Source organism: Stegastes partitus, unplaced genomic scaffold (assembly GCF_000690725.1).
Source record: "Stegastes partitus isolate 25-593 unplaced genomic scaffold, Stegastes_partitus-1.0.2 Scaffold1285, whole genome shotgun sequence".
Classification (NCBI taxonomy): Eukaryota; Metazoa; Chordata; class Actinopteri; family Pomacentridae; genus Stegastes; species Stegastes partitus.
This window is the reverse complement of record NW_007579016.1, coordinates 11,100-24,241: the sequence shown is the minus strand read 5'-3', so window position 1 is coordinate 24,241 and position 13,142 is coordinate 11,100. Positions and strand designations below refer to the sequence as shown.

Here is a 13,142-nt window from a genome sequence, read left to right as displayed (position 1 = left end):
TTAACAGTTTTAAACAGTGATGACTTGAAGAAAAATTCTCAGTCTGACGTTTAGTCTGTGAACATCTTGGGCTCATAGGAAATGGTAGCAAAAAGTCAAATATTTAATGATCATTGTTAGATCTGTTCCAAACATTACTCTCCTTAGTTACATACATGAAGTGAGCCACATTTAAGATTCAAGAGTTTTTAATTGACACCTACACTACATACATATGTTGAAATGTTGAAATGAACCGGCTATACGAAAAAAAGGTATAAATATAGAATAAAAATGTACAAAATGGTGATCGGGAGTAAAACATGAACAGTGCTAATAAAGAGACAACAGTGTTTGCATGTCGTGATATAGTATGATATATAGGAGATAAACATCTGCCTTGAGAAGTGTATTGCTTATCGTTTAAGGCTCTGATAGTCCCATTCTCTGTGTGATTTGTGGAGTCGCAGGAGTTTGTCTGATCTCCACCACGCTACCAGTCCATTTCTGGGGAGGTTCGGGTCCTTCACTGTCCTCCTCACTCTGCTTATGCACCTCCTGTTATGTCATCGCTGCAGGGGCGAGAGTGCAGTCCCTGTGCTGCCATCCTGTACCCTCATCACACTGTAGAATAATGCTGTTTCATTCTTTACTCTGTGTGAATAATGCTGCTTCATTCTTTACTCTGTGTAACCTTTGTTTATTCAGGGATAAATCTGCTGAGCGTACACAGTCACCGGGAACCTTATGAGGAACACCTGTGCAATTAAGGGCCAGAAAAGAATGTGTTTCCTCAGATAACAACCATGAGTCAGTTAATTTGTGTCTGTACCATATTTTTATGTGCATTTTGAAGTGTCACAGTAGAAAAAGTAAATGTAAACAGCAAAATCGTCTCTAATTTTGGAAAAAAAAAGAAAAGGTTTTTGACTTATTCTAAGAGCTAACATGCTTCATGAGAGATGGAAACACATTCTCTGAATAAGTTATGAACGCATTTAAGTCACATCACTAATAACCTGTTAATACTACTTACCAGTAGCTTCTCTAAACATTTTGGACGGCATGAAACATTCACTCGAAAAAAAAAGTTTAGCTGTGAAAATCTGGCGACAAGGTGCCAGAAAACAATTGTTGGAATACTGTAATGTTCAAAAACTGTAAAACCTGTGAAAATAGGGGGACATATCTGTAAAATGTGTAAAATCTGCAAAAGCGCTCCTCAATCTGTAAACAGCAGCTTGCATTGTTGATCGGCTGCTACTTGTGACAAGTAACAGCCAATCAGATATCGCTGTAGATACTGTATTATTATTATTATTATTATTATTATTATTAGTGAGACCACAGAGTGACTGCAGAGAGAGGAAAGTGCATTTAATTTATTTAATCTGTAAAAGCCTTATAAACACAACGACAGAATATGGATCCCTAATTCAGATCATAATTCTGCCTCAGAATATCTGTTTTATCTTTTGGTCAGATCGCCCAGCCTTATGTTGGTACACACACCTGATAAGAGTGTTCAGACCGATTTTTATAATGCAGTGGAATTAATGTGTGACAAGAAATGAAATGTAAACTGGAGGATTTGTGGTAAAGATGGAAAACGCTACCGTGGTCCTTTAAAACCAGCGGATAGCTCGTGTTTTGACGCTGCTGCTTCCTTCTGCTCCAGTTTGAAACAGTAGACTGCACTGTACCTAAAGAGTGTGTGTGTGTGTGTGTGTGTGTGCGAGGTCTCTTCCTGCTTTAGATAGGAACGTGATGCATTATTAATCTGGTCTAAATGACTGGGCTGATGCTGTAGCTTTCCTCTGCAGCTGCACATCTGCCGTCACGGCTCTGAGCAGAGCTGCATTTGTCTGTCTGCTCACACAGTTCATCAGTTTATTTTCCTAAGTCTGCAGGTTGTCATGAAAACAGGCTGCATGTCATGTAAGAGGTGTCTCTTCTATCTGTCAGTACAAGAAGCCTCTGTGCTCCCTCGAGGGAAGCAGCCTTCTGTTGTAGTGTGTTCCTCTGATCTCAGTTTACAGGATGTGGAGAGCTTTTTAGAGTCCTGTTTTCTGTTGTGTTTCAGCAGACCTTTGGAAGCTGTGCTAGCAAATCACATCTGCTGCTGTTACTGAAACAGAGGTTTTTATGTGCAGGGTGGTTTGAGTATATAAAATAATGGATTGGTTTCATTTTAACTGGTTTTATCTCAAGTACTGCTCAATACTTGCTCCTTTTTCACTAAAAAATTTAAAAAGACTGGTCAACGAGCTTTAGAGGGCATTGACCCTCTGAATCACAAGCACACATTTTGTTTACATACTGATTATGTGAAAAATCTTATACAGTATTGTCAAAATATCAAGATTTCCGTCTGTAGCAGCCCTGTCTGCTAGAAGTTATGTTGATATTCTAAAAAAAATAGTCTACAGAGAATACTTTCTGATTGATTGATGTAAGACCAGATCACAAGTTCTATCGATGTAATGACAAAATGCCAGTAACTGTCTGACCGTCAAGCAGTTTGTGTGCTTTTTTTCTCTCGGTGGGCTCGTTTTTCGTTGCAATATGAAGTCCTGCACCTCTATGGAAACAGCACACCCATGGCTACGCAGTATGACGCAGTTAGAATGACAGAAATCGTTAAAAAAACAACCCACAATGAATTTCTTTGATTATTTACAAAAACTGATAAAATAGGATTAACCACTGAATGTATCTTCTGACATCTTGCTGATGACTTGTATTCTGTAAGCTGTTTTTTTGAGCCATGCTGCGTTCATTTATTGATCGAGTATGTTTTGTTTTCCTCTCGGTCTCCTCTCTGCTCTGTGGAAACACTGCCTGCAGTTCGTCTGGAAACTGTTGGTCACAGCTGAACTCGTCACAGCTGAACTAGTCCAGAATTGAACTTTTTTCACAGGATCAGATGCCAACACTTGATTTTTGGAGACTTTTCAAGTGAGACATATTGAATAAAGTAGTTTTAATGAAATATTACAATACTAAGCTTAGGTTTGGTTGTTTTTCCTGATAGAACTATACGTAACCATTATACGTTGAAGGACAATTGGACGTTTTTTTGCAGAAACTTCAAACCCATTGGCAGATGTTGGCGTGCAGGCGTTACAGGAGTTGGACACTACTGCAATAACATGTTATTAAATTGGATCCAACTAAACCAGGATATGAGCCTTGACTGAAGTTTGTCAGAAACTGTCTTGGCTGCAGCTTTTTGCCTCGACCTCGTGCTGCTGTCTGCTTTGCAACGCTTCTCAGGTGAAACACAGTTCATCTCAGACGAGCTTAATGCAAATTAGGTTTTCAGAGCTGACTGAATTCTGAAGTTTTCTCCTATAGGGTGCATTTTTGCATACATTCGCCTCAAGTTTGGGAACTTTGCCTGTGTGTAGCTAATAAACTCTGACAACAAAATAGCAGAAAATGGAAAAAAACGCATATGTTTGAATGCCATAGAAGGAATAGGAGCACCTAATGCGAGTGATGTCTTATTTTTGCTTGTGTGAAGTCATGCAGGTTGATTTTATCCGTTTTTGTGATGTTATTTACTGTTTGCTTTATCTGTAAACTTTGTGAGGCTTGTGGAAATAGAATATTTTTTTTATGAGCAGAGCCAAACAGCCCTGAGGAATATTGTTGATCGTTATCGTTGTTTTCTGGCTCTGCAAATGATCCTCAGGCCTCCTGCAGGTCGGTGCTCAGGTGCTGATATTCTAAAGGCTGCGCGCACCCCGCTGACTCTGCTATCAGATTAATTATGCGCTTTATTAGGTGCGAGACGGTCAATATAGCTGAATCAATCGTGTGACAGAGATGGAGCAGCGGGGTCAGAATAACTCCAGATTTTAATTTCCTGCTAAACAACATGTTGCTGTTGCTGCTCGTCTCTGTTGGGCTGTCGATCAAATAATTTAGCGCTGCTGAGTCATATCGGATTTGTGTCGTCTTCTCTTTATACCAGTCAGGGTTTGGTTTTTTTGGTCATTGTTGGTTGTTCTTCAAGTTGATATGCCAAATAAAGGATAAAGGTAACTCAATGAAATGATGAAGAATCCCAAAGTAGAGTTTATTATCTGAAAATATGAAAACATTCTGTAAGTTGTGTCTTGTAGATTGAAGTGTAAATATGAAGCAGTGAAAACAGCAGAGTTAAACAGGGCAGGACATACAGCAGTAAAGCTTACCAAACAGTTGAACAAAGCCGAATTGTGCAGAACAAAGCGGGGCAATAAATCCAGTGGCCGTCACCCCGACCGCTAATGGTGTACTGCTGTTAGCCTAATGGAGTAATGTTGTGTAATCATGAAGAGCCTCAGAGGGTAGAAGAAACCACACGACCACACAGGACAGACAGGCCACGTCTTTGGGTATCACAGTAATCGGTTTTGTTCGCTGGTGAACAAAATGGGAAACTCTTTTGTGAACTGTCTTGCCTTTCATATGGCTCAGGATTGAATTAAGAGAGTACAGATGCGTCGTTGTGGGCGGCTATCAAACAGCAGCAGCATGAAGTAACCTAATACTGCGCTGCACTGCTTGCACACTTAGTAATAGTGGAATCAAAACCTCCACCGTTGCTCTCATTGGATAAGAGCATCTTCTAAAACGCCTGTTTGTTGTCGTTCAGCTGTCTGTTGGTTTACTCGTTTTATCCAGATGGAGAAGGTAATTTCTGGTGGTTTTCTTGTCAGCCTGATCATTTGCATGATTATAAGTTGTGTGGGAAGTAGGAAAGGCAAACGGTGAATGGAAACTGGATTTAAAAACACATTTAGTGATTTAATTAAATAATCATTGCATTAGTCTTCACAATGTGTTATTATATGAACACAAATGTGTTTTTTGGGCTTAAAATGCCTCAGAAATGAGACCCACATATTGTAGTTACTGATTACTTTTCTTTTGTGCAAGTGGAAGTAAAGTGGACAATGAGAAAAGGAGCAAACAAAACAAGCAGAAAATAAATTAATCTGTGCAGTTGTATTCAGAAAGTAGTGTTTCATTATAAATTGCAGCCTCTTACAAGTGAATATTTTCTGGTTTCTATTCTCCTCTATGGCAGTAAGTTGAATATATTTTAAGTTGTGTACAAAAGAAAACATTTGAAGGCATCATGTTGGGTTTTGGGAGACACTGATCAATGTATTTAACCATTTTATAAACCAACAACTAATTGATTTATTGACGAATAGTCAACTGATTAATTGACGGTTGAAAGACTAATTCAGACCAAATCAACATCCAAAAACCACAAAAAAACAAAACACAGCGTGAAAAACTAGAGCTATAGCAGTGCATGTACCTAAATCATAATAATTTGGTTTCATTCATATCTGTAAAACTCTTCAACACAGTCTTCTCATGTCATTTTTTTCCGTTTTGTTCTTTATCTATGAAATCTCAAACGGCCTCAGCCACACTGTCTAACTTGCAGCGATGCATTTATTTGAAGGTCTTGAAGCTCATTAAGACCACACGCTAACCAGCAGTCACTTCCTCACCTTCGACACCCTCTGCATTTTAATAAAATTCAATTCTAGCTATCCTGTCCTTGTACAGTATTCACTGACTGTGACCATTTTGCACTTTGTTTGACAGCAGACTGAACTTTTTCACTTCGTTAAGGGCTTTAATAGAAACTTGGATTTCTTTTGGAGTTGTACCATTCACTTAGTTAATCAGCCCTCTGTTTTATTTTATTTTATTTTTTATCAAGTTGGCGTTTCAAGTTTAACTGTATAGTTTTGTATTTTGACGTGTAAACTTCTGATTCTATTTTTCTACTGTGCTGGATTATACAATGACATGTTTGTCAAAATTCACTGAGCTTAAATGAAACAGTCATTGTGCTTTGATTGAAGGAAAATGATTTATTAGGTGATAGTCGACTTATTAATCAGTAGGAAAATAATTCCAAGTGGCAGCTCTCACATCAAAGCATTGCAACTAAATGTAATTTTGCAAGTTAGTCGGTCGGTTTGAAACTTTTTAATGTGGTTGTCCTTCTGCATACCCTTTTTTCCTCCCCCTGTCTGCAGTGCTGTAAGTGTGTACACAAAAGTAATGCAGAGAGAGTAAACTAACCAGAGTTTTTCTGTTTTCAGAGGTGAACACTGAAGCTCCTCCAGGACTTTGAAGTTATCACAAACATCAGCACAACAACTGAAAGCAACAACTGAGACAGAAACACTTTAGTACACAAGAGAGTTTCATCCAATCAGGCAGATCATCAGTGAAGGAGCTGCACTACAAACCCAAGTGACTGAATGTGTGACGCTAGATCCATTATTAGCTTAATTAAAAACGAGTAAGAGGAGCACAGTCACTGTAACTAATGACTCTGACGGCAGCATTTTTTTTAGGCTAATTAACTCGTGGTGCTTAATTAAAAGCTCAGCCTGCACTTTTGTCTCACTTTGTTTCTGAGCTGTAACGCCAAACAAAGCCTTTTAGTCACTGTAATATATTAGCTATTAGCGCTGGTGAGCCAAGATGGCCGACCCCTACCAGAACAACGTGTACCACCAAGGAGGCGGTGACAGCTATGGGACGTACGGAGAAGGCGGCGGCCATGATGGATACGGATACCAGGCGGACTACCCTCCTCAGGAAGAGGACGCGGCGAGCGACGTGACCGAAGGACACGATGAAGAGGATCAGATGTACGAAGGAGAATATCAGGGGATCCCTCATCCGGACGAGGTGAAAGCTGCACAGAGAGCTGCACGGTGAGTCGTGTTTCATGTTGTTGTAGCAGGAACGATGCTGGTTTCAGTCCTGTTGAGGCCCCAAGTTTCTCAGACACCAACTTCACCTCCCCTACTCTTGGTCCTACCAAAGGGGAACACTCCATACAGTCAGTCACTGTACAGTAATACTACATATTTTAGATCACACCTTCCCTCAGTAACACACACAAGTAAAAAAACAAAACAAAAACATGATGCATTGTTTTTGTGTTGAACCATGAATTTTGTGTACACCTCCAGTCCACATGGGTGGCTCATCTTCTAGTGATGTCGCTGATAAATGAGGCAGCGTTGTGTTTAGTTAAACAGCCACAGAGCAAATCAGCTGCAGTTTAATCATCTCCATCTGCTCCTATAAGTGAGGTTCAGACATGCTGAGCTCACAGAGGTGTCAGCTGAATGAATCAGAGTTACTATTTAACATAACTCCTGTATTAAAACCAGTCAGTTTGAGAGCGAGAGCAAACCACAGTCCTGAATTTTCAGTTTTAATACTGGAGCCAGTGATGGTTGGAGACTAATTCACTTTAATTCTATGCAGAAAAGTATTATATTGTGCTTTCATTCAGAAGTACAGTCACTTGGTATTCATTGCTCAGTGGAGATGGTTTCCACCTTTTGCTCGAGTGCTCACAGTTTTAATGAAAACACCGTGACAGGAATATTTTAGTAAAATGTCACAGTGAAGTTTCACAAAGTGTAATGACACTGTGTTGAGAAAAGCGGCTAAAATATATGCTGAGATGTCAGATTCTGCACTTTCTCATCCCCACTTTAGATTCATGACTTTAAACTAGATGAGTTATTTCTTCAGCTGTAAGAATGCATTTGTGAGTAACAGATGGATTAAAAGGTTAATTGAATATGTACGGGGCCCAGATTTCTGTGCTGACTACACAAGGCCTGTGTCCCAGAAAGAATTTATCAAATGACGTGTTTTTCACCATGAGCTGTAAAACAGGAACGATTAGCAAATTTGAGAACCCAAAATCCATCCATATTACTTGACCACACACAGCTGCTGATTCATTTTTTTTCCCTGGTTGTCCAATTTGATTAATAACTGCAGCTCTAATATTAAATTAAACACCTTACACGTGTGTTATTATGGTTTAGTATATATGTTTTCTTATTCTATAATAAAAGAATCAAATGAAACTTAGTAATCGGTAGATGGAGTTGTCATGTTGTCCATCTTTACCTCTAGTCTGTGGTTTTTATTACTTTATTATATTCCATTTAGAGATGAAAGATATACTAATTTATACTCACAGCCATGCGAAGCCTTTTTACTCAACATTAGAGCAGCAGTGATTAATCTGTTAGTCAGATTCCTCAGCAGCTTTTAGTAATTGAGTAATACTGAGCTGTTCCAGTGCAGGAACTTGCGGCTGTTTTGGGACGGTTTGAACTTTTGTACGTGTTTCGACTGCAGCGAACATTATGCAATTTCAAACTGTGAAAACTCACAGTTCATCAGATGGCTCGGTTTGTTTGTCCAACATGCAGAAATCTTCATCTTCCTGTGACGTAAAATAGGAACAATCAGGAAGTTCTTACATTTGAGAACCTAAAATCCATCAATAGGTGTCTTTGCACTGCAGGAACTCGGGGCTAACTCCAGTTCTATGAACGCTCAGGAAACAGAACACTAAAGGTTTGTTATGATAACTTGATGGCGACGTTAGAGAGAACAAGACTGCTACAGGGCAGAAAAAATAGCGCTCATTGTCTTCTCCGAGTTTAATTAATCAGCGTTGAATCAGCACAGCAGTTTTTCAGGTCTGTTCCCTGGAGTTGGGACTTTTAATATCCCTAAAAACGTCCCTGAAAGAGGTTCTGCAGGGACGGTTCCTGCAGTCGGAACATGTACATAAGTTCTGCCGCCCCTAGAACAGCAGCAACTTCCTGCAGTGGAAAACAGCTTAATGTTACTGGATTATTAAACGCTGCTGCTGATTGTTTTTCTCTACTTACTAACAGATTAATCACTGGTAATGTAATAATAAGTTTAATAATCCTGAAGCAAAACAGAATTACACAACAATATAAATAAAGGCAGTACCCTGTAGAAAAACAATAAGATTATGATACTGAAAATACAAAGAGATGAGCTAAAATAAGACTAGAATAGAAACGTAGGAAGTAATACTGGCACTGATTCTAAGATAATACAATAATATTGTACATGATCATAACCTGAAAAATTAAATATGATGAAACTGAAATGTAAGTGTTTCAGCTGTCCTTTAATATATTTTTAGGCAGCTGTCAGATCGTCCATCTTCATTTACAACCATCCGTTAGTAAAAAAGTCTCATTTCATTCTTTTATTTTAGTCGATAAGATTTATACCAAATGATATTGATACGCATACACAGCGTTTTATTTAATGGTACAGCTGCAGTTATTAATCAGTTTGGTTAATCAAGGAAAATGAATGAGCAGCTTTCAGTGATCAAGTTAAAGAAAACTTTGCTAATTATTCTTGTTTTACAGCAAATGGTGCCAAACAAATAATTTGGTTAATTCTTCTTGGGCTGCAGTAAATCACAGTTTGAGGCGACAGAACATTTTAGCTTTCTGAACGGGATACAGGCGACACGTGTAGGCGGCACTGAAATATTTAGTTAGCTTTTTATTCCATCTGTTGATTGCGTTGTCACACCTGAACAAATAACTCGACTCGTGTAAAACCGTGAATCTGTTGTGGTTATTAGGAAGTTGAACTAAACACAGAGCTGCTTTCTTTACTAGGAAGGATTTTAGCGAGGCATTTATGCAACTGTACATTCATGGCTCGACATGTATTCTTTAAAGCAGAGAAAACAAAAAAAAGCACTTTTTTTTTCCTCCCTCCGTTTGTTTACAAAAGATGAAAACATTAAAATGCACCTGAATGGACATGATTCTTAATGTAACAGTTAAAATGCTGCCTCATGTCAGAAAGAAAAGACTCTGTGGCTGTTTACTGTCAGCATAAAAGAAATCCATTAAAAAGTGCAGCGCGTTCATAATGAACTGAAATGAAGCATTAAAGCCAGCAGAGCAGTTCCAGCTTCAGAGTCTGTTCTTCTGTAAACACTGAGGACCCAGCTGTCTGGTTTGAATAACCTTTATTGAACTGTCAGCGGAGGCTTGGTGCTGAGCTCCACATGGCAGCCGCTCGCTTGAGTCTTTTATCTGTAAAAGTCTCATCACCAAGTTGAGAGACGATTTAATCGGTTTGGTATCGATGAAGTTTTCGTCTTGAACTTGCTCCACTAAAAGAAGATTCCCCCGTTACTGTTATGCAGAGACACAGTTACAGCTTCCTGTTCTTAGGCTGCGATTGGGTTAAAAAAGCACAAACAAGCCGGAGCTTTTTATTCCCCACCATACTGAGGTGCAGCCAGACGGACATAAAAAGACTTTTGGCAGCACTGAGTCACTTTAAAGGGGGTGAATACTTCCGCAGTTATTTTACAGTTTCAATTTTAACTAATTGACATTATTTTATATCATCACTTGACATTTCAGAATGTATTTTTTGTACATTCTTGTCAAAAACAGCTAATTTAAATTGTGCATGATTCAAAGCTGAAAAGCAATAAAACGCTAAATTGTCCTTTTTTTTTCTGTTGCTAGGAAGTGATTAAAAACTGCAGTACTAAGATGGGAGGTAATGATCGTGACATGGGTGACAAAACAGATTTCATTACACATCGCCTCATGCAAATGCGATGTATATAAATATATAAATAATCTAGAACCGTGTAATATTTATATCCTCATGCACTCGACAGGGCTGAATAATTTGCATCGAAGCTGTACCTCCGTCTCAGACTACGAAGACAAACCCCAGAGAGTTTATTTATTCATCACGTGTGGTTGATGAATGAGGTCTCGGGTCTGCCTTTGTTCCGGTTTAGTTTTCATCTTCACTCAGAATAAAGAACGACGGACTCTCAGATCTTCTTCTGTCAGCGTCGAAGGAACATTTAAACGGATGAGCCGAAACATCAAGACCACCACAAGGGCTGGAAATATTCTAACGTGACAAGCAGCAGGACTGGAGACGTTCAGTGAAAGTGTTAACAAATATAGTTTTTCTCTTTACATTTAAATTTTTGTAGGGTTTAATCTCTAATATATGCACACCTAAAGAACACTACAGAGTTTTACCTGTAATGTTAGCTTACGTAACGCCAGTCATTTTTACTGGATGGCACTAGATAGATAGATAGATAGATAGATAGATAGATAGATAGATAGATAGATAGACAGACAGACAGACAGATAGATAGATAGATAGATAGATAGATAGATAGATAGATAGATAGATAGATAGATAGATAGATAGATAGATAGATAGATAGATAGATAGATAGACAGACAGACAGACAGACAGACAGACAGACAGACAGACAGACAGATAGATAGATAGACAGACAGACAGACAGACAGACAGACAGACAGACAGACAGACAGATAGATAGATAGATAGATAGATAAACTTTGTCTGTTCCAAATAGTGACAGAAATTCTCCTTTGACGAGGCTCCAAGAATCAAAATACAACACATATAAAAACACACTTAAGACACAAGCTCACAAAGCACAGACGTCCAAAAGAATTGTTAAAAACAAATAGCAGCCGATAAAATGTACTGTTCAGTGTCTTATTTCATTTTGTTCAGGGTGGTTATTGCAGTGGGAATAAAGGATTTTTTATAGATGTTTTTGCGGGCCAGCGGGACTTTGTAACGTCTGCCTGATGGAAGTAGCTGGAAGGAGTGATGTAGGGAGTGAGAGTGGTCCGGTTATACAATTCAGAGACGTGTGTTTGTGGCGAACCAATGATTTGTTTGATTTGTTTTTACTTTTTGACATTTGTTTTAATGTAAAGCACTTTGTAGCTTTATTTTCTAGACAAATAACCTTCTTTTTCTATTCATCTCTTTCCATTCCTCTTCTTCTTCTATTCTTCTTTTTCTATTTTTCTTCTGTTCTTCTTCTTATTGCCTCTCTTCGTCCTCTGTCTCAGGACTAAATCTCGAACAACCGGCAGCGCTGCCTCTGAGCTGCAGGAGTTATCCGAGCAGTACGAGGACATCATGGAGGACTGTGGTCACGGGAGGTTCCAGTGGACGCTCTTCATCGTGCTCGGTCTCGCTCTGATGGCCGACGGCGTCGAGTGTTTTGTGGTCGCGTTCGTTTTGCCGTCCGCAGAAAAGGATCTGTGCCTGTCCAACGCGGAGAAAGGAATGCTGGGTAAGGGCTTTACGGATTTATCGGTGCTTACAGTGTAGTTTTTCTTTGTCAGAAGTGTTTCTGTGCTGAAACATGTCTGAAGAGAAACATTCATCCTGCAGTGATTCTCTCTGGTCGATCTCAGTTTTGTTTCCACAGAGAAACACGTGCTGTATTGTGTTTCCCAGAGTTTAAATGTGCATTGAAGACATCATCTTAATGTGTTCTTCAGTCGCTGAGTGATCATTCAGTCCATCAGATCAATACTTTAAGCTGGACTTGATCCTTTGATCCAGGCCCTGTGTGTTTGACATTCACCAGATAAACCAGTAGTTTAAGGCTCATAAACTCTGACCAAATGTTGAAGTTTAAATGACTGGAACTAACTCAGAGCAGCAGAGTATTTGTTTATTTATTTGTTTGTTTGTTTGTTCATTCATTTATTTTTTTATTTTTTTACCAAACCTTTACTAGCAGTTGAGTTTTATTTTTTTGTGCTGGCGATGATGTGGGATTCGGTTGCTTTAGTTTAAAATTCCTGGTACTGTTGTGTGATTTTGTGATGTTCTATTTGTTGTTTTAGAGGCAATACTCTATTAATGCAGTTTATCAATCTTTTTTTTTTTCATAGCCTGCATGTGCTTTTATTGGCACTTTAAAATGTGCAAAAATTAAATGATTTGAGTTAAATGTGAATCTTAACAGAGAGACAACACGGCATAACAATAGGATTAGTCCTGTGATTAAAAATAACTGCTGAAAACTGTTGTCATGGCAACAAAGTCACATTTTTATTACTTTCTTTTATTTAGGTCAGGGACATAACTTGATCATTTTTAGCTGCATTTCCTTTACGGCTAAAATAAAGGGGAAACCAGGTACTTTGTCATGTCAGGTACATTTAGAGGTTATTAAGGTTTAATTTATGCAGTGAAAGTGAAATGATCTGCACAAGTCTGTAATACATCCTGTTTATTCAGTCATTTACTCCCTGATATTCTTTATACTGTTTGTCTTTAACAAAGTCCTGCAGTCACAATTTTAAAAAAATGTGCAGACGTGTAGTTTTTTCCTGCTGGTGGTTGATAATGTTATGATTTACAGTTCGATCTGATGGTGGCAGTGTTGTTCCAATGCCTAAACCCAGACGTAGTGATACAGAAAT

At 38.7% G+C, this 13,142-nt stretch overlaps 1 protein-coding gene across 1 annotated transcript in view; it reads left to right on the top strand.

The window, feature by feature from the left end:
* Positions 1–6,489: 6,489 nt before the first annotated feature.
* LOC103369420 (synaptic vesicle glycoprotein 2B-like) overlaps positions 6,490–13,142 on the top strand; it is a gene marked incomplete at its 3' end in the record, with an annotated part of 16,365 nt that continues 9,712 nt past the window's right edge. The window contains exons 1-2 of the mRNA XM_008298133.1: positions 6,490–6,725; positions 11,772–11,998. Coding sequence (XP_008296355.1) covers positions 6,490–6,725; positions 11,772–11,998 — 463 coding nt within the window. The remainder of the gene's footprint in view (positions 6,726–11,771; positions 11,999–13,142) is intronic.